This window comes from Pseudorasbora parva, chromosome 13 (assembly GCF_024679245.1).
Source record: "Pseudorasbora parva isolate DD20220531a chromosome 13, ASM2467924v1, whole genome shotgun sequence".
Lineage (NCBI taxonomy): Eukaryota > Metazoa > Chordata > Actinopteri > Cypriniformes > Gobionidae > Pseudorasbora > Pseudorasbora parva.
In genome coordinates, this window is record NC_090184.1 from 43,979,160 (window position 1) to 43,999,276 (window position 20,117).

At 38.3% G+C, this 20,117-nt stretch overlaps 1 protein-coding gene across 1 annotated transcript in view; it reads left to right on the plus strand.

Annotated features, from left to right (window-relative positions):
- Positions 1-11,657: 11,657 nt before the first annotated feature.
- The window catches only part of si:dkey-178e17.3 (somatomedin-B and thrombospondin type-1 domain-containing protein), a 47,330-nt gene continuing 38,870 nt past the window's right edge, over positions 11,658-20,117 (plus strand). Inside the window, exon 1 of the mRNA XM_067414544.1 lies at positions 11,658-12,009. Within this exon, the coding sequence (XP_067270645.1) occupies positions 11,781-12,009 (229 nt within the window). The 5' untranslated portion in view covers positions 11,658-11,780. The remainder of the gene's footprint in view (positions 12,010-20,117) is intronic.

Sequence of the window (20,117 nt, forward strand, 5' to 3'; positions counted from 1 at the left end):
GTTGGTCACTCAAACCCCTTTATCTTAACTTCTCTACTTAACCGTCGAACTCGCACATCCGTCATGTTTGTAGTTTTTTTAACGCTTTTTATCCGCGTTTGTAGTTCTAATCGAATCCTCGCGGAATCCTCGTCCAACTCGCAATGGGTTGTGGGCAATATCAGCCGTTAGAGTGCCCATCGATCCATACTGTGAATTCGGACCGGAAATAGTAAACCATCCGGGAATCTTTGGAATACTCTTTTCAACATACTACGATTTGGGACATACTAATTCTATTTTCGAATACTATTTAGGATGGATAGTATGCGAATTGGGACGCAGGGTTTGATTGTGCCCAGATATGCTTAAGCCCATATTTAAACGTACTAACGCGAACGCAGACAGAATTTCAATCAGAATAGGATACCTGATAGTCTGAAAAAATAATACCTAATTTGGAAAAAAATAATACCTCTGAGGCCACATTTAACACTTTTAATGGCCTTAAATTTGACAATTTGAATTTATCACTTTTTAACACTTTTTAAAACCCCGCGGACACCCTGACACACACACTCTCTCTCTCTCTCTCACACATGCACACACACACCCACTCACTCAGATACAGACACACACTCTCTCACACACTTACACACACATATACACACTCGCACACACAGACACACTCACAGACATACATACTCTCATTCACACTCACACACACTTTCACACATACACGTACAGACATACACACTCACACACACTTACGTTTACAGACATGAGAAACAGCAGTGATATTTGAGCCAGGGAAATGATGTGGAGAAAAGTGTAACAGTAGAAGTGTTTAGCGCTGGTGTGAATGTGTTAACCAGAGAAACTCTTGAAGAGTACGTGGGAATATTTACATATTGGGGGGATATGAATATTTATAGATATATTTAAATTTAAGAGAGAAATTTATCTGCAGATCATTCCATAATACTGTATGATTTTTTTAACAAAAATATTTTTTATGCTTTATGAAATTTCTACTTAATGTTTTTAAATATTTTTTACATTTGTAAAACCATTTTTTTTATTGATTTGGGTGTATTTTATATTTATTTCCATGTTTTGTTGCACATGTGCCTTTAACCATTAAACTCTTTATTTTTCTGAAGCATCCGTGCGCTGATCTCAGACCTGCTGTATCTGTCCATGTGCAATATCAGATGTATTAGATATAACTGGATGAATATGGATTCAGTGAATGTACAGTAGCTGCTGTCATCACACACACACACACACACACACACACACACACACACGCTATAAATGTGACTGATTACAGATCAGGTCCACTGAGCGGATCTAAATATGTGTGATGTTTTGTGTAAACCCTTCAGTTTTTGCAGCATGAGTCTCCATCTGTGTGTGTGTGTGTGTGTGTGTGTGTGTGTGTGTTGGTATCTGTCCGTTCTGTCTTGTATGAGGTGTAATAGTGCCACATATTGTAATTATTGATGATAATTGAGTGTGCAGTGCTGCCGCTGACCGCTAGAGGGCATACTCCCGCCTGGCTGGATCTCGGATCAAGTGTTGTCGCAACACGCTTCAGTGTTGATCTGTGTGTGTTAGTGTGTGTGTGTGTTACTGGGCCCTTTAGCAATATTCTGTGGGATTGTTTGTGCCATGTATGTTCTTGCCTTTTTTCTTAGTAGATCTGGAGCCAAGGCTTCTTATAAATGCTAATGTGCTAATAAAATTATTTTATTTTCACAGTTAAATCAGCTGTGACATTATTGTATGAGTGTGTGAGTGTGTGTGTGTGTGTGTGTGTGTGTGTGTGTGTGTGTGTGTGTGTGTGTGTGAGTGATGGTGAGCGTATGTGTGAGAGAGAGTGTATGTGTGTGTATGTTGGTGTGTGATAAAAAAGTGAGTGAGAGTGCATGCATGTATGTGTGAGTAAGTGTGTGTGTGTGTGTGTGTGTATGTGTTAGAGTATATGTGTGTGAGTTAGTGTGTGTATGAGCATGTGTGTGTATGTATGTGTGAGCGTATGTGAATAAATGTGTGTGCGCTGCGTATGTGTGTGTGTGTGTGTGTGAGTTAATGAGTGTAATGTGTGAGAGGGAGGGAGTGAGTGTGAAAGTATGTGTGTGTATGTATTTGTGTGTATGTATGTGTGTGTGTGAGAGGGAGGGAATGTGTGTGTGTGTATGTGTTAGAGTATATGTGTGTGAGTTAGTGTGTGTATGAGCATGTGTGTGTATGTATGTGTGAGCGTATGTGAATAAATGTGTGTGCGCTGCGTATGTGTGTGTGTGTGTGTGTGTGTGTGTGAGTTAATGAGTGTAATGTGTGAGAGGGAGGGAGTGAGTGTGAAAGTATGTGTGTGTATGTATGTGTGTATGTATGTATGTGTGTGTGTGAGACGTGAGTGTGTAAGCATATGTGTGAGTATATGTATGTGTGTGTGTATCAGTGTGTGAACATATGTGAGAGTGAGTGTATATATGAGTGTGTATGTATGTGTGTGAGTGTGAGTGTGTATGAGCGTGTGTATGTTTGTGAGTGAGTGAGAGTATGTGTGAGTGTATGAGCGTGTGTATGTATGTGAGAGTATATGTGAGTGTGTATGAGCGTGTGTATGTATGTGAGAGTATATGTGAGTGTGTATGAGCGTGTGTATGTATGTGAGAGTGAGAGTATGTGTGAGTGTGTATGAGCGTGTGTATGTATGTGAGAGTATATGTGAGTGTGTATGAGCGTGTGTGTATGTGAGAGTGAGAGTATGTGTGAGTGTTTATGAGCGTGTGTATGTATGTGAGAGTATGTGTGAGTGTATGAGCGTGTGAACGTATGTGAGTGAGTGAGTGTGTATGAGCGTGTGTATGTATGTGAGAGTATGTGAGAGTATGTGTGAGTGTGTATGAGCGTGTGTATGTATGTGAGAGTATGTGTGAGTGTGTATGAGCGTGTGTATGTATGTGAGAGTATGTGTGAGTGTGTATGAGCGTGTGTATGTATGTGAGAGTATGTGTGAGTGTGTATGAGCGTGTGTATGTATGTGAGAGTATGTGTGAGTGTGTATGAGCGTGTGTATGTATGTGAGAGTATGTGTGAGTGTGTATGAGCGTGTGTATGTATGTGAGAGTATGTGTGAGTGTGTATGAGCGTGTGTATGTATGTGAGAGTATGTGTGAGTGTGTATGAGCGTGTGTATGTATGTGAGAGTATGTGTGAGTGTTTATAAGCGTGTGTATGTATGTGAGAGTATGTGTGAGTGTGTATGAGCGTGTGAACGTATGTGAGTGAGTGAGTGAGTGTGTATGAGCGTGTGTATGTATGTGAGAGTATGTGTGAGTGTGTATGAGCGTGTCAACGTATGTGAGTGAGTGAGAGTATGTGTGAGTGTGTATGAGCGTGTGAATGTATGTGAGTGAGTGAGAGTATGTGTGAGTGTGTATGAGCATGTGAACGTATGTGAGTGAGTGAGAGTATGTGTGAGTGTGTGTATGTATGTGAGAGTGTGTGTATGTATGTGAGAGTATATGTGAGTGTGTATGAGCGTGTGTATGTATGTGAGAGTATGTGTGAGTGTGTATGAGCGTGTGTATGTATGTGAGAGTATGTGTGAGTGTGTATGAGCGTGTGTATGTATGTGAGAGTATGTGTGAGTGTGTATGAGCGTGTGTATGTATGTGAGAGTATGTGTGAGTGTGTATGAGCGTGTGTATGTATGTGAGAGTATGTGTGAGTGTGTATGAGCGTGTGTATGTATGTGAGAGTATGTGTGAGTGTGTATGAGCGTGTGTATGTATGTGAGAGTATGTGTGAGTGTGTATGAGCGTGTGTATGTATGTGAGAGTATGTGTGAGTGTGTATGAGCGTGTGAACGTATGTGAGTGAGTGAGTGAGTGTGTATGAGCGTGTGTATGTATGTGAGAGTATGTGTGAGTGTGTATGAGCGTGTCAACGTATGTGAGTGAGTGAGAGTATGTGTGAGTGTGTATGAGCGTGTGAATGTATGTGAGTGAGTGAGAGTATGTGTGAGTGTGTATGAGCATGTGAACGTATGTGAGTGAGTGAGAGTATGTGTGAGTGTGTGTATGTATGTGAGAGTGTGTGTATGTATGTGAGAGTATATGTGAGTGTGTATGAGCGTGTGTATGTATGTGAGAGTGTGTGTATGTATGTGAGAGTATATGTGAGTGTGTATGAGCGTGTGTATGTATGTGAGAGTGTGTGTATGTATGTGAGAGTGTGTGTATGTATGTGAGAGTGTGTGTATGTATTTGTGTGTATGTATGTGTGTGTGTGAGAGGGAGGGAATGTGTGTGTGTGTATGTGTTAGAGTATATGTGTGTGAGTTAGTGTGTGTATGAGCATGTGTGTGTATGTATGTGTGAGCGTATGTGAATAAATGTGTGTGCGCTGCGTATGTGTGTGTGTGTGTGTGTGTGTGTGAGTTAATGAGTGTAATGTGTGAGAGGGAGGGAGTGAGTGTGAAAGTATGTGTGTGTATGTATGTGTGTATGTATGTATGTGTGTGTGTGAGACGTGAGTGTGTAAGCATATGTGTGAGTATATGTATGTGTGTGTGTATCAGTGTGTGAACATATGTGAGAGTGAGTGTATATATGAGTGTGTATGTATGTGAGTGAGTGAGAGTGTGTGAGTGTGTATGAGCGTGTGTATGTTTGTGAGTGAGTGAGAGTATGTGTGAGTGTATGAGCGTGTGTATGTATGTGAGAGTATATGTGAGTGTGTATGAGCGTGTGTATGTATGTGAGAGTATATGTGAGTGTGTATGAGCGTGTGTATGTATGTGAGAGTGAGAGTATGTGTGAGTGTGTATGAGCGTGTGTATGTATGTGAGAGTATATGTGAGTGTGTATGAGCGTGTGTGTATGTGAGAGTGAGAGTATGTGTGAGTGTTTATGAGCGTGTGTATGTATGTGAGAGTATGTGTGAGTGTGTATGAGCGTGTGAACGTATGTGAGTGAGTGAGTGTGTATGAGCGTGTGTATGTATGTGAGAGTATGTGTGAGTGTGTATGAGCGTGTGTATGTATGTGAGAGTATGTGTGAGTGTGTATGAGCGTGTGTATGTATGTGAGAGTATGTGTGAGTGTGTATGAGCGTGTGTATGTATGTGAGAGTATGTGTGAGTGTGTATGAGCGTGTGTATGTATGTGAGAGTATGTGTGAGTGTGTATGAGCGTGTGTATGTATGTGAGAGTATGTATGTGTGAGTGTGTATGAGCGTGTGTATGTATGTGAGAGTATGTGTGAGTGTGTATGAGCGTGTGTATGTATGTGAGAGTATGTGTGAGTGTTTATAAGCGTGTGTATGTATGTGAGAGTATATGTGAGTGTGTATGAGCGTGTGTATGTATGTGAGAGTATGTGTGAGTGTGTATGAGCGTGTGTATGTATGTGAGAGTATGTGTGAGTGTGTATGAGCGTGTGTATGTATGTGAGAGTATGTGTGAGTGTGTATGAGCGTGTGTATGTATGTGAGAGTATGTGTGAGTGTGTATGAGTGTGTGTATGTATGTGAGAGTATGTGTGAGTGTGTATGAGCGTGTGTATGTATGTGAGAGTATGTGTGAGTGTGTATGAGCGTGTGTATGTATGTGAGAGTATGTGTGAGTGTGTATGAGCGTGTGTATGTATGTGAGAGTATGTGTGAGTGTGTATGAGCATGTGTATGTATGTGAGAGTGTGTGTATGTATGTGAGAGTATGTGTGAGTGTGTATGAGCATGTGAACGTATGTGAATGAGTGTGAGTGTGTATGAGCGTGTGTATGTATGTGAGAGTATGTGTGAGTGTGTATGAGCATGTGTATGTATGTGAGAGTGTGTGTATGTATGTGAGAGTATATGTGAGTGTGTATGAGCGTGTGTATGTATGTGAGAGTATGTGTGAGTGTGTATGAGCGTGTGTATGTATGTGAGAGTATGTGTGAGTGTGTGTATGTATGTGAGAGTGTGTGTATGTATGTGAGAGTATATGTGAGTGTGTATGAGCGTGTGTATGTATGTGAGAGTATGTGTGAGTGTGTATGAGCGTGTGTATGTATGTGAGAGTATGTGTGAGTGTGTATGAGCGTGTGTATGTATGTGAGAGTATGTGTGAGTGTGTATGAGTGTGAACGTATGTGAGAGTGAGTATGTGTGAGTGTGTATGAGCGTGTGTATGTATGTGAGAGTATGTGTGAGTGTGTATGAGTGTGTGTATGTATGTGAGAGTATGTGTGAGTGTGTATGAGTGTGTGTATGTATGTGAGAGTGTGTGTATGTATGTGAGAGTATGTGTGAGTGTGTATGAGTGTGTGTATGTATGTGAGAGTATGTGTGAGTGTGTATGAGTGTGAACGTATGTGAGAGGGTGTAAGTGAATGTGTGTGAGAGTGTTATTTTAAGACAATCTGTCACTGTTCTCACGCTCAAGGAGCACTTTGCTAAATATATGCACTATATAATGTTTATATTTGTAATTATAGTTAATTATAGTTATTATAAAAACCACATTATATTAATTATATAAGATACTAATAATAACACCATCTGACAGGTTTCCCTGTGTTTCCAGCATCAGTGAGAGCGATGATCATGTAGGCCGGACTGCACCTGATATATTCAGCCAAATCAATTAAAAGCTTATGAATCAGATCTCCCCCATCCATCCATAATGTGTGTGTGTGTGTGTGTGTGTCTGACAGATGTGACCTCTGGAGGACGCGGCCTTCGAAATGAGACGCAAATAACAATAGTTGAGTATGGGGCAGATTCTCTGTGGCAGAATGAAAGATTGTTTGAGCTCTTTCTTCCCAGTGTCTCTGTCACACACACACACACACACACACACACACACACACACACACACACACACACACACACACACACACACACACACACATTGTTGAGAGATTCCTCGTCTCTTTATGTCCTGCTACAATAGCTCTTTGTTTGGAAAGGAATCCCTTTCTTTCTCCCACTTTTTTTAATCAAATCTAGTCTTGTTCAGTTTCAAGATCTCAGTAAAATATGAAGGACAGATAACACGTCGTGTGTGTGTGTGTGTGTGTGTGTGTGTGTGTGAGAGACTCACCGGTTGTCCTCGTGTCCGTCTGTTGTTGAACGCAGTCGTCACAGGAAAACTCCCACCAGCAGATGTTTTACGGTGCCGTCCTGAAAATGAGCGAACACACACACACACACGAGCTCTGGTGCGCGAGTAATCGCATTCATGCCTGAGAGAGAGACAGACAGTGAGTGACCTCTGACCTCTGAGCTTCTACACTGCAATCTGTGTTTCCGTCTTGTTTTCCAGGTTATCTACAGATTCTTACAGTACCTAACATGTTTTAATGGGCTCCTCTGCTCACTAAGGCTGTGTTTATTTAATCAAAAATACAGTGAAATTCTTTGATGAACAGAATTGAGCTTTTTTTAAAAACCAGAATCTTTTCTAACATTATAAAAATGTCTTAACTGTCATTTTTGATCATTTTAATGCATCCTATTTTATATTTATTATATATAATAAATATAAACGCAATTCTGTTCATCACAGAATCCTGGAAAATACATTTGTATCAGTTTCCACAAAAATATTAAGGATGAAAAAATGTTTTTCAACATTGATAAAAATCAGAACCATTATTAATAATTGAGCACCAATAATAATTGATCATCAGATCCTCATCTGAGAGTGATTAGTGAAGGATCATGTGACACTGAAGACTGGAGTAATGATGATAAATTCAGCTTTGATCACAGAATATAAATTACACTTTACTATATATTCACATAGATAAGTTATTTTAAATTATAATAATATTTCACTATTTTACTGTATTTTTGATCAAATAAACAAAGAGACGTTCAAAAACATTTAAAAAAAAATAACATTCCCACATTTTTGATCGGTACTGTATATCAAGATACATTTCAGATGCAAAATGAGTCTTGTTTTCTGAAAAATGTATAAAAATGAAGTGAGTTTATGCTTAAAACGAGAAAAACATCAGCCAATGGGGACAGACAAATCATCTTAATTGAAATAAAAAACAAGTTTATTTTTTCTGACACCATTGGCTGATATTTTTTGAATTCTCACAAGAACATTAATATTTGATGTAATTTTGCATCTCGGGTAAATGTATCTTTACATATTTATAGTGTGTAAGAAAATCACTTTTGCTCAATTGAGTTCTAAAGGGATTTTTTTGTACTTTTTTATCTTCCTCTGTTGTTCTAATATTATTTGTTACTTCATAAATGTTGAACTCATATGTGCAGATAAGCAGCAAATGCTTTCGCAACACATGCACTGTTCCATCTGTTTTCTATGAAGTGTTTTCTATCAGATTTTTGTGATGTTTTTCCATCTTTGTCAGACAGTCTGACTCCGTTGCATGAATTATCTACTGGTATCAGCTCGTTCTCGCTCTCTGTGGGGGGTCTTTCATAATCCCACCACAATCATATAATTATCACGTCCATCAGCCATGAGGAAACAAACAGATGTTGTGTAATCACAGCTCCGAGTGCTGATCTCAGATCAGTTTAGAAGTGTTTGAAACATCTGACACTCAGCTCAGCTCAGCTCATGGAGACTTTAGTGACGAGTGTTAGATGAGAGAGACGTCCAAAACACGCAGTCGCAAATCAATCAGGGCTTGGGGAAAAATGCCATGCAAAGGTAGATATTTAGGATGTATGGGTGAAAAAAACAGCCAGAAGTGAATTTATGTTTCTAATACAACGTTTGACTTTTTTTTTTTTTTTTTTTTTTTGCAAATGTATTCTAGGTCCCCATATGGGTTTAACCCCTTAATTGTCACCGTTTTTTTTTAAACACCTTTTTTTGTTCATATCACACATTTTAATAATCATCATACACTATATTGCCCAAAAGTATTGGGACGCCCCTCCAAATCACTGAGTTCAGGTGTTCAATCTCTTCATGGCCACAGGTGTGTAAAATCAAGCAGTAGGCCTGCAGACGCTTCTACACACATTAGTGAAAGAATGGGTCGCTCTCAGGAGCTCAGTGAACTCAAGCGTGGTGCCGTGATAGGCTGACACCTCTGCAATAAGTCCATTCCTGACATTTCCTCACTACTAAATATTCCATGCTCAGCTGTTAGTGGGATTATAACAAACTGGAAGTGATTGGGAACAACAGCAACTCAGCCACAAAGTGATAGGTCATGTAAAATCACAGAGTGGGGTCAGCGCATGCTGAGGGTAACAGTGCAATGAGGTCTCTATAACTTTATACAGTCAATAGCTCCAGACCTTCAAACTTCTGGAGCCTTCAGATGAGCTCAAGAACAGTGTAGAGAGCTTCATGGAATGGGTTTCCATGGTCGAGCAGCTCATCCAAGCCTTACATCACCAAGAGCAATGCAAAGCGTGGGATGAAGTGGAGTAAAGCCGCCGCCACTGGACTCTAGAGCAGTGAGACGTGTTCTCTGAGTGACCAATCACACTTCAGTCTGACAATCCCATGGACGAGTCTGGGTTTGGAGAACGGGACTTGCCTGACTGCATTGTGCCAAGTGTAAAGTTTGGTGGAGGGGGGATTATGGGGTGGGGTTGTTTTTCAGGGGTTGGGCTTGGCCCCTTAGTTCCAGTGAAAGGAACTCTTAATGCTTCAGCATAACAAGACATTTTGGACAATTTCATGCTCCCACCTTTGTGGGAATAGTTTGTGGACGGCCCCTTCCTGCCCCAACATGACTGCGCTCCAGTGCACAAAGCGTCGGTCCATAAAGACATGGATGAGGAGTTTGGTGTGGAGGAACTTGACTGGCCTGCACAGAGTCCTGAGCTCAACCCGATAGAACAGCTTTGGGATGAATTAGAGCGGAGACTGAGAGCCAGGCCTTCTCGTCCAACATCAGTGCCTGACCTCACAAATGAGCTTCTAGAAGAATGGGCAAAAATCCCCATAAACACACTCCTAAACCTTGAGGAAAGCCTTCCCAGAAGAGCTGAAGCTGTTAGAGCTGCGAATGGTGGACCGACTCCATATTAAACCCTATGGATTAAGAATGGGATGGCATTAAAGCTCATTTGCATGTGTCCCAAAACTTTTGGCAATATAGTGTAAATTAGGTATCAGTCGAAAGCTTACGAATTCAAAATTCATCCTGTGAAAACCACTATGAATTTGGACGCTGCGTTACCATGGAAACGGTACTCTAAATTCTTCCAGCGGCCTCTTCCCCCCAGTGGGCGGACTCAGATTTCATATGCCATAATGTATTTTAACGGCTTTATAAATCAAAACACTTTCTAATCTTGACAAAACACACATCGTCGGTTCCATATAGTCTCAACGTTCCCTATTTGGTGACTGTTTTGTGATAGAAAGTGACAGAAATGTATTAATTTGTTACCGGAGAAGGCATTAAAACTAAATTCAATGAAATGTGGATGACACCAGTGTTTATTTTCTGTACAGCGCCAAAATAAAATCTCACGGGAACTTTCATTTTTTGTGATAACTTCAAAGTTGGAACACAACTTGGTTAGACACATGGCTTTGATTTTAGAGTAAACAGTATTGTGTAAAATATATTTTCAAAATAAAATAAAAAAATATTTAGTACAGTACTTTTACTGTAAATTTAAACTTACCCAAATTTTTGATACGTTCATTTTTTGAAGTGCTTTGAGTGTCTTCTTTAAAACAAGACCAAATTTAGGTTTATATTCCAGAGCATTCTTGAATTTTAGCCATTCAAGTGTGGATAGTAATTTTGTTTTATCGATGGGTATATATCCCATACACACTTGTAAATGGAAAAAAATTACGAGTTATGAGTAAGCACTCATTTAATAATTTTCTATGTGAGTTTGCTAAAATAGTTTCAAATGCTTTAAGAAACATAATCGAAAATCTGGAACATTATGTTTCTCGTTGTCAATATATATATATATATATATATATATATATATATATATATATATATATATATATTAAATATTTATTTCGACAACTTTTAAGTCTCGACTCTTGCTCCTTGTGACTCTTTTTTATTTTTATTTTATTTGTTTATTAATATTTTTTTCTGGTTTCTTTGCAAATTTAAACTCTGTTTGTGTCCCAATGGAAGTGTCTTACATTGATGGTTGTTCCCTGTCTTGTTATTTATATATTGCAATAAATAAATAAAAATTGATACACTCTGAAAAAAAGTGTGGATACACTCTAAAAAATGCTGGACCAAAAACAACCCAAGTTGGGTTGAAAATGGACTAACCCAGCAACTGGGTTGTCTTATGCTGCATTCACGTGCTCTCGGAATTATGGTAAATACGAGTTTCCGAGGTAAAAATTGCACATGAACGCCCTCCCATTTAAAAATTCGAATGGGATGAACTGGTAATCGCGACTTCATAAATGGGAATTATCCAATTTCCGATAGCACATAAGGGCGGCATTAACCCAGCAATTGGGTTGTATTAAGCAACATTTAACCTGGGTTAAAACAACCCAATTGTGGGTTTAAAACAACTCAACTGTTGGGTTAAAACAACCCTATTGCTCAGCATTTTTTAGAGTGTAGTGTATTTTCACGTCTATCCAAAGGACAGGGTGTCATTGCGTGCGCGTCCTGCAGGCGGCGCTGTGTGTGAGACGCACCTACAGTACAGATGAACTTCAGCGATGCTGACTGGACTCGCCACACTCATCCGCTGCCTCTGAAAGTGCGCAGCTCCGCCAGAAAGTTCTTTAAAGCGGCCTGTTTTGTATTCGAGCGAACCCGGAGTGCGTTTTATGAGGCGTCGTGATGATGACTACTACGGGAGGTCGTGTTTGCGCGGTGTTTGTGCTTGTAATGTGCGTGTCCGGAGTGTGTGAGGCGGGATGCGCGGACAGACCGACACCGAGATGCTGTCCGGGACGGAATAACGAGTGCGTGGAGAGGAGCGCGAGGAGGACCGTGTGTTACTGCGACACTTACTGCAGGAGGAGCGGCGACTGCTGCGACGATTACCAAACCGTGTGCCACATCTCAGGTGAGTCCGTTAAACGGCCCGTTAAACCTGAGCCGTTAACCTGTTGCGGCTTCGGGTGACGTCACGCCGCTGTAACTGCCGTGCGTGAATTATAACTTTAAAACATTTTTTTTCTTTTTTACAAACTAAGAGCCCATTTTAACATCAAATATGTACTTAAAATACCCCCTGAGATTTTAAAATTAACATTTTAATAATTTAACGACATTCGCGTGTCTGTTGATCGTCACGTGACGTGCCATTTATTTCTTTTTGTGTGTTAGGTTTTTATTTACAAATATTTGTTTTACATTTTTATGATTTAATTAATTATTAGCTTTTCGAAAGTTTTAGAAAACCCAGCTGTAGAAAAAAAAATCAAGATACATTTACTTAATGCATCAAAAATGAAGTGAGTTTTTGCTCAAAACGAGAAAAATATCAGCCAGTGTGCTCAGAAAAGTTACTTCATTCAAAGTGAAAACATTTCTGACATTGTGAAATATAAAGCGGTTTTTAAATAATTATTTACAGAAAATGTTTTTCTACGTGTTTGCCCTTCCAGAACATTCTCCCATGGGTTATGATTTCCAGTGGGTCAGTTCTCACACAAAGCATCAAATGAAAATTGTATCACATGATCAAATATTTTATAAACCGCTTAGATATTTTGCTATAAACATCTCATTGTGCATTTTACAGGACTAAAACATGTTTTAAATGACATAAGGGTGAATAAATGATGACTGAAGTATAATTTCTACATACTAGACTGAGTTGCTATTTGAATATTCAACAAAAAAATGTAAATAGCGTCATATTTTTTTTTTAAACATGCTCTTAAATTTGGCTTTGAGAGAGAAAAGACTGTTTGATGGAGTATTGGTAGAGAAACAGCTGGTTTCTCTGAGTAAGTGGTGTGACGTGATGAGTGAAGTATGTGTGTTGGTGAACCGGTGGGCCATCATTATCCGTCTGTCTCTCATCTGCTTCAGCCGCGGCAACAAAACTCACAAACGGCTTCAAATGCACCTTGTGTGTGTATATAAACAGCACGTCCCATCAGCCCATGGCAGGAGCTGTAAAACACCCCAGCATTCGGCTCTAAATAAGGCGAAGCAATGGAAAGAGCGGCTTTTATCTCTCTGTTTCAACTCGAGGGAGGTCTTCCAGGTTTGCTGGGCTCAGTTGCTCAATCGTCTGTGTTTACGCTGTAAAACTGAGTCACTAAAAGGGTAAGTTCACCCAGACATGAAATTTATGTCATTAATGACTCACCCTAATGTCGTTCCACAGCCGTAAGACCTCCGTTCATCTTCACACACAGTTTAAGATATTTTATATTTAGTCTGAGAGCGTATGCAAGTGTATGAACACTATACTGTCCATGTCCAGAAAGGGAATAAAAACATCATCACAGTAGTCCATATGAGACATCAGTGGGTTAATTAGAGTCTCTTGAAGCGTCCATAATACATTTTAGTCCAAAAATAACAAAAACTACGACTTTATTCAGCATTATCTTCTCTTCTGTGTTTGTTTTCAATCCTCAAATAAAGATTCAAACGGTTATGAATCAGCGAATTGATTCATGATTCGGATCGTGTGTCAAACTGCTGAAATCACCTGACATTGGCGATCCGAATCATGAATCAATACGCTGATTCATAACCGTTTGAATCTTTACATGAATCTTTATTTTTTTTCAACGAAGTTTTTGTTATTTTTGGACCCAAATGTATTTTGGACGCTTCAAGAGACTCTAATTAACCCACTGATGTCTCATATGGACTACTGTGATGATGTTTTTATTCCCTTTCTGGACATGGACAGTATAGTGTGCATACACTTGCATACGCTCTCAGACTAAATATAAAATATCTTAAACTGTGTGTGAAGATGAACGAAGGTCTTACGGCTGTGGAACAACATTAGGGAGAGGAGTTAATGACATAAATTTAATTTTTGGGTGAACTAACCCTTTAAATCATCTGAGAGCAGAGCATGGCGTCCGACGGACCCAAAAACACTTCATGCACACTTATGTCTGAATGTTATGGCATCAGATAATAACACAACAAAGCCAGTGTCATTTTATTGAAAGGAAAGAGGCACAAACTCTTTACAAGCAAAATATTTCACAAAAAGAAGTTTGTTTTGAAAAGAAGCTCAAATAAAGCTGACTGTTCTTCAGATTGGCGGTCCAAGCCGGATGTTGCTGGCAGGTGTGGTGTTGTCTTTGTGATCGGTCATCGGCATCGACGGGTGTTTTTATAATGAGTAATGTTGGACTGGAGGGATTCGGGTGGTTTTGAACAGCTTGATATGATTCATTCCGACACACACACTCCCTTAACTCATGATTACTGCCATATGTGTGTGTGTTTCAGCAGCAGACTTTATATATATATAGCTGAGGAAACCAAATATGCAAAATATTTTCTAACAGAAAAACAGCTCTCTGAACCCTTAAGCAGATTTATATGTGTGTTTGGGTGTGTATGGGGATGCGCAATATTGCTATACTGCAATAAACGCTTCTCTTACTTAGTATTTTTGTCTTGTTTCTAGTCCAAACATCTAAAAATTCTTAAAACAAGAAGAATTTACTAGACAAGCATAAGTAATTGTGTTGTTTTGGGGAAAAATTACTCAAAATGAAGAGAGTTTTTGCTTAAAATAAGCTAAATAATCTTCTAATGGGGTAAGAAAAATAATCTTAATTCAGACAGAAAACAAGATTATTTTTCTTACACCATTGGCAGATTATTTATCTTATTTTAAGCAAAAACTCTTAATTTTGAGTTATTTTTTCCCAAACCAAGACAATTATTTTTACTTGTTTCATAATGTAAGCATTTTTAGATATTTTGACTAGAAACAAGACAAAAATACTAAGAAAGAAAAGCATTTTTGCAGTGTAAACACTTAGTATTTATCTTAGTATTTTTCAGATTGCTTTATTTCTTGATTTATGTGTTTTCTTATAAATAGCTTAAATGGTTCAGTTCAGCCATTGATGCCAAGGTGATTCAAAATCTTCAGTGTGAGAATTAAAACAGTAAAGGCCAGGAATGTTTTTCACACTGATTTTGTTAAAGGACCACCAATATAACACTGTTTCCATCCAAAGTTGCGAATTTAACTTATGCGCAAAATTGCAATATCACATAAAACATTTGCGAATAAAGCACTATTTCCATCCAGTGAGTCGAAGAGAACATAATCGTCACTTCCTGATAAACTGCCACTAAAATCACTAAGAAACAAGAGAAGCCACCATATATACCGGTAATCATTTACGTATATAATATATTATTTGCATCTCAGAGCGTGCAGATAATAATTATACATTTTATTTATAATGCGCTTTTCTAATTCCCAAAGCACTACAAACAATAACAATTAATATAAAGAAAATACAAAAATAATGAAGTACAAAAAAAAATATTACAGTGCAACACAATAGAAAACTGTTAATGAAAATCTATATATGGGAAATTTTGACAGCTTCTTGAAACTAGCTAATGTAGGAGCATCTGTGTTTACATGCACACAGTAAACTGATAACTCAAAAAAATCAGCTTATTGAAATAATTAGGGTTGTGTATTGCCAAGAATCTGGCGATACAATACGTATCACGATACATGGGTTACGATACGATATATTGTAATTAGTGTTGTCACGATACCAAAATTATGACTTCGATACGATATCAGACTAAAATATCGATATATCGATACTAAATCGATACCACAGTAAGTAAATAAATAAATAAGATAAGATAAGATGCTTAATATGACAACAGAACTTGTTATTATTCATTGTTATTTTTTACTAAAAATTAATGTGGCCAGCATGTTCCTTAGGGTTGGGCATCATTTTGATTTGAACAATTATTGATCAATTGATCAATTATTATTAAAATTATCTCAAAAATTTTTGCTATCTCAATGTATTTTTTACATTGGGGTAATTGTGTTGCAATAGCTTACACACAGCACAAGAAAGCTTGATTTCGAATGGTATATTGAATTTAAAAAGACGAGTAAACAGTAATAAAATAAGAACAAATAAACAGATTACAAACAATAGCACAAATAAATGCAATAGAATAGAAGATACAAATTAAACAGACTGCTTTATTTTTTCAGGTAGGTCTAACATTCAGATAAGGAACTGAATTAAAAAAATGCATAGTAATTACATTTAAAACAACATTGGATAATGTTCTTTGTAAAAAATTCAATAGCGTACAGATGAAACTATTAAAGTTACACAAGTTGATCAGTCAAGAGCAGTTGATCGTGTCTTTTTGTAGTTTGAATAGCAAATGACTGCGGTCCCTTTAAGACTAACGGACGCATGGATCCTAAACACTGCTCCTGTTACTCGCTCTTCCTGAACTGTTTGCGACTATGTTTACGTTAATACTCTTCCAGATGTGCACTGATAATTCTTTGAGTGTATTTGACCAATAATAAGCTGGAAAAGGAAGCAAATGTTTGCACTTGTATCATGTCAGAGGCGGCTTTATTACGGTAGGCTATGTGTGTGTGCGCTTCAGATGTGAGCACGAAATCTGCGGGGATTAGTAGAATTAATTTATGTGCAATCCCGCGCGAAATTCAGACCGATCACACACTAACACTAACACACTGTCATGAGGAAAAAGTCCAGCAGAACGCGCGTTCGCCGTGCTGAGAGGTTAACCGGGCTGAGTGAGAATATGCCGGTGTGTGTCAACTCGCTGACGGTCAGAGAGAGCGCAGCTGATATCGATACTGTAAAAACTGAGAATCGTATCGTTTCAGATATTCCAGTATCGATATATATCGAAATATCGATATTTTTGACAACACTAATTGTAATATATTGCGATATTTCTTTTTTTTAAATAATTTAAAAGAATAAAGAACACAACTATATGCCTAAAACACGAGACAAAGTATTTTATTTAATTAATACAGTATAATTTATATCACTAATCACTATTTTGTGCAATCTGAGTAAAGTAAAATGTAAAGTGACTGCAGGATTCTTTATGTGTATATGTTTTAAAGGTTCACAGTATAGCAGTGGCTATTTAACAACAGAAAGTGCAGTCCATTTCATGACTGAATGACTGTTTGTTATATATTTAATACAGTTAAGCTGTTTTCTATAAAGCAGTCTATTGTATAAAGTGCTATTTCAAGAACTGAACTGCAGAGCTGGTCATCATATCCACATCGCTATTATCTTTCATTCTCCTGCCACCGCTGTCAGTTTTGGTGTGTGTTTATTTTGTTACTGAGAGGAAAACTTGCAGTACATTCTATCGAAACGCTTCTCATCAGTGCGGGTGATGTCAGGATGTTAAGCGAGCTCTCTGTTTCAATGTGTTTCCCGAGTATTAGATTATAACTTATTTTGCAAACAAAATTATTCTTGTCGATTTCCTTAGTGGCTTCTTTTTAGCTGAAGCCAAAATGAGTCCACACTTCAGCTCTGTGTACTGCAGGAGCGGAATAATGCTATCGTCTTCAGAGCTGGGTCTGCTAATGTAAACACTAGTGATGCGCGCACTTTTACCTTGCGCTTCTCCGGCTCCGCGTCCGTTATACGTTCTGAGATAACACTGCCATCTAGTGGTTGGGTGTTATACAGTCTATGGTTTAAACCGAACACAAAACCACTAATCTTGGATGTAAATAAATAAATATATAAATATCGATACAGCGTTTTTGAGAATCGATACAGTATTGCCAAACATAATATCGCGATATTCGCGTGTATCAATATTTTCTTACACCCCTAGAAATAATCAGTTTTCGCCGTTTACATGCAAACCAGTAAACTGACAATGCAAGTGAACCGTGTTTACATGACCTTATTAATAAACCGGGTTATTTCCTTGTAGTGCCATCAAAAAAAAAAAAGTCTGCATCTGACTCTGAGTATTCCCAATGTTTTGTCAGTTGTGATGTTGATAAAGCGTGTCAGCGGGAGATTTACGGCTCATATTATCCCTCATTAGTTCCAGATGCGTTTTGACTGAACCTCTTCTACTTCTGCCGCATGAGATGAGAACACATCTTTACAATGTTCTGGGTCTTAAACGAGTCTGCGTTTGTGGTATATGTCCTTATTCCATTTTTGTCGCCTATCGCACATGCGCACTTCAATAAGCCGACAGAAAGCAGAAAGTTAATCCGTTTACATGCAGCGAGAAATCGGGGTAAGAGCCAAAAAACTACCTGTTCCGACCGGTTTATGCTTACGCCGTTTATGACCTTACTGCGATAAAAGAAAACGGGTAACCGCGTTTACATGACCATATTCATTGTTGGCTTATTAGACATAATCGGCGTAAGAACGTGCATGTAAACGCACCCAATGAGAGGAAGTTTGTTCCATAACCTGGGGATGAAATAAAGATGAAATGCAATAAACGTGTTGTCTTGCTTTTGGAGGCGATGCTGCTGTTTGGGAACGCAGTCGTGTAAGACTGAGAATACCGAGAATGTTTGACCACAGACTTCTGAATGACCAAAATAACATTTCAGACGCTTTGCAACAAGATTTTTTCGCTGGTTAGTACAGTTATGCTGTTACATCGCGCAAAGTCACATGGTTTTTTTATGCGCATCGAGGAGTTTATTCAGTAGCTGCATTTCCATCGCAGTTTATGCGCATGTTTCTGTATCGGATAGATAATTTATCCAACTCAAACGAGTGCATACGTTTATTATGCGCATTTTTAGAAATTATGCACATCTTGGCGTTTCCATTCAGCAGTTTTTGATGCGATTATCCCAAAATGCGCATAAAAATAAAATAGGTGAATGGAAATATAGGGAACAAATGCACCAATATGATAATACAAAAATAATAGGAAAGATGCAATATTTACCTACATGTATTCACTTAAATATATTATGGTCTGTTATAAAGTGTAAAGGACGTCACGTCAGCCTCATGAGTGAACAAACAAACATACAGTTTTGGAGGATGTTGAAAGAAACCCATTTCTGCCCTGTTCTCTCTCTCAGGCCTGGAGTAGGTTTCATCTAATAAGCTGCTCTTGATGTTCCCAGTAAGTGTTCCCAGTCTTGCCTGTTATCTGACTTCAGATTATGTTGTTCAAGGCTGTGGGTCATTTACACGGTTATGCTCTGAAGTGCAAATGAGCTGTAATACTACAACACAATGACTGTGTTCTGGAGGGTTTGTTTTAGACAGGACCAGCTCACATTATATTGTCTGACAACACAAATGTTGAGCTGTGTCGTTTACACAAGTGTTTCATAATGTGAAGCATTGATGTCTGACTTATCATGCATTTGGTATAAATAATATGAACCTTTATTTGAGTATTGTAACCAAACACAGAGAATGGCTCGTTGTGGAATGAGCCTGTAATAGATGGTGAAAGATCACCTTTGCAGAAGAAGATCTACGCCCACTTCATCATCGCAACTTTGGCCCCGCCCACTGGAGTGTTAGTGAGATGACGAGGAGATAGCGCTGCTCGATTATGGAAAAAATCGTAACAACGATTATTTTGGTCAATATTGAAATCACGATTATGTAACACGATTATTTAACATGACTTTGGAAATGTGTTGCATTTATTAAAAAGACACCTTTTTAATAATTCTTAAATTCAAATTGTAACATTTGTTGTACTTTTTGAACTATTCAAATAAATAATATAACCTATTCAAATCAAAGTATAAAAGTATTCAAGTAAAAGTGATAACCACAAATAAATAAGATCAACAATAAAGTGCACTTCACAATCTCTTGAAAACAAGTAGGCAACATTTTGGCAAAATATTAGGGCTGGGTGATAAATCGATTTTATTGATTAATTCGAGTTTGTAGTTTACGTCGATTTTTGTGAATGAAAATTGGTTTTCTCTTTAAAGGGGGGGTGAAACACTCAGTTTCAGTCAATCTCATGTCAATCTTGAGTACCTATAGAGTAGTATTGCATCCTTCATATCTCCAAAAAGTCTTTAGTTTTATTATATTTATAAAAGAAATATAGGCTGTACCGAGTCTTTCCGGAAAAAACCGAGCGGCTGGAGGCGTATCGTGTGGGTGGAGCTAAAGAATGACGAGTGCGAACAAAGCGGTGACG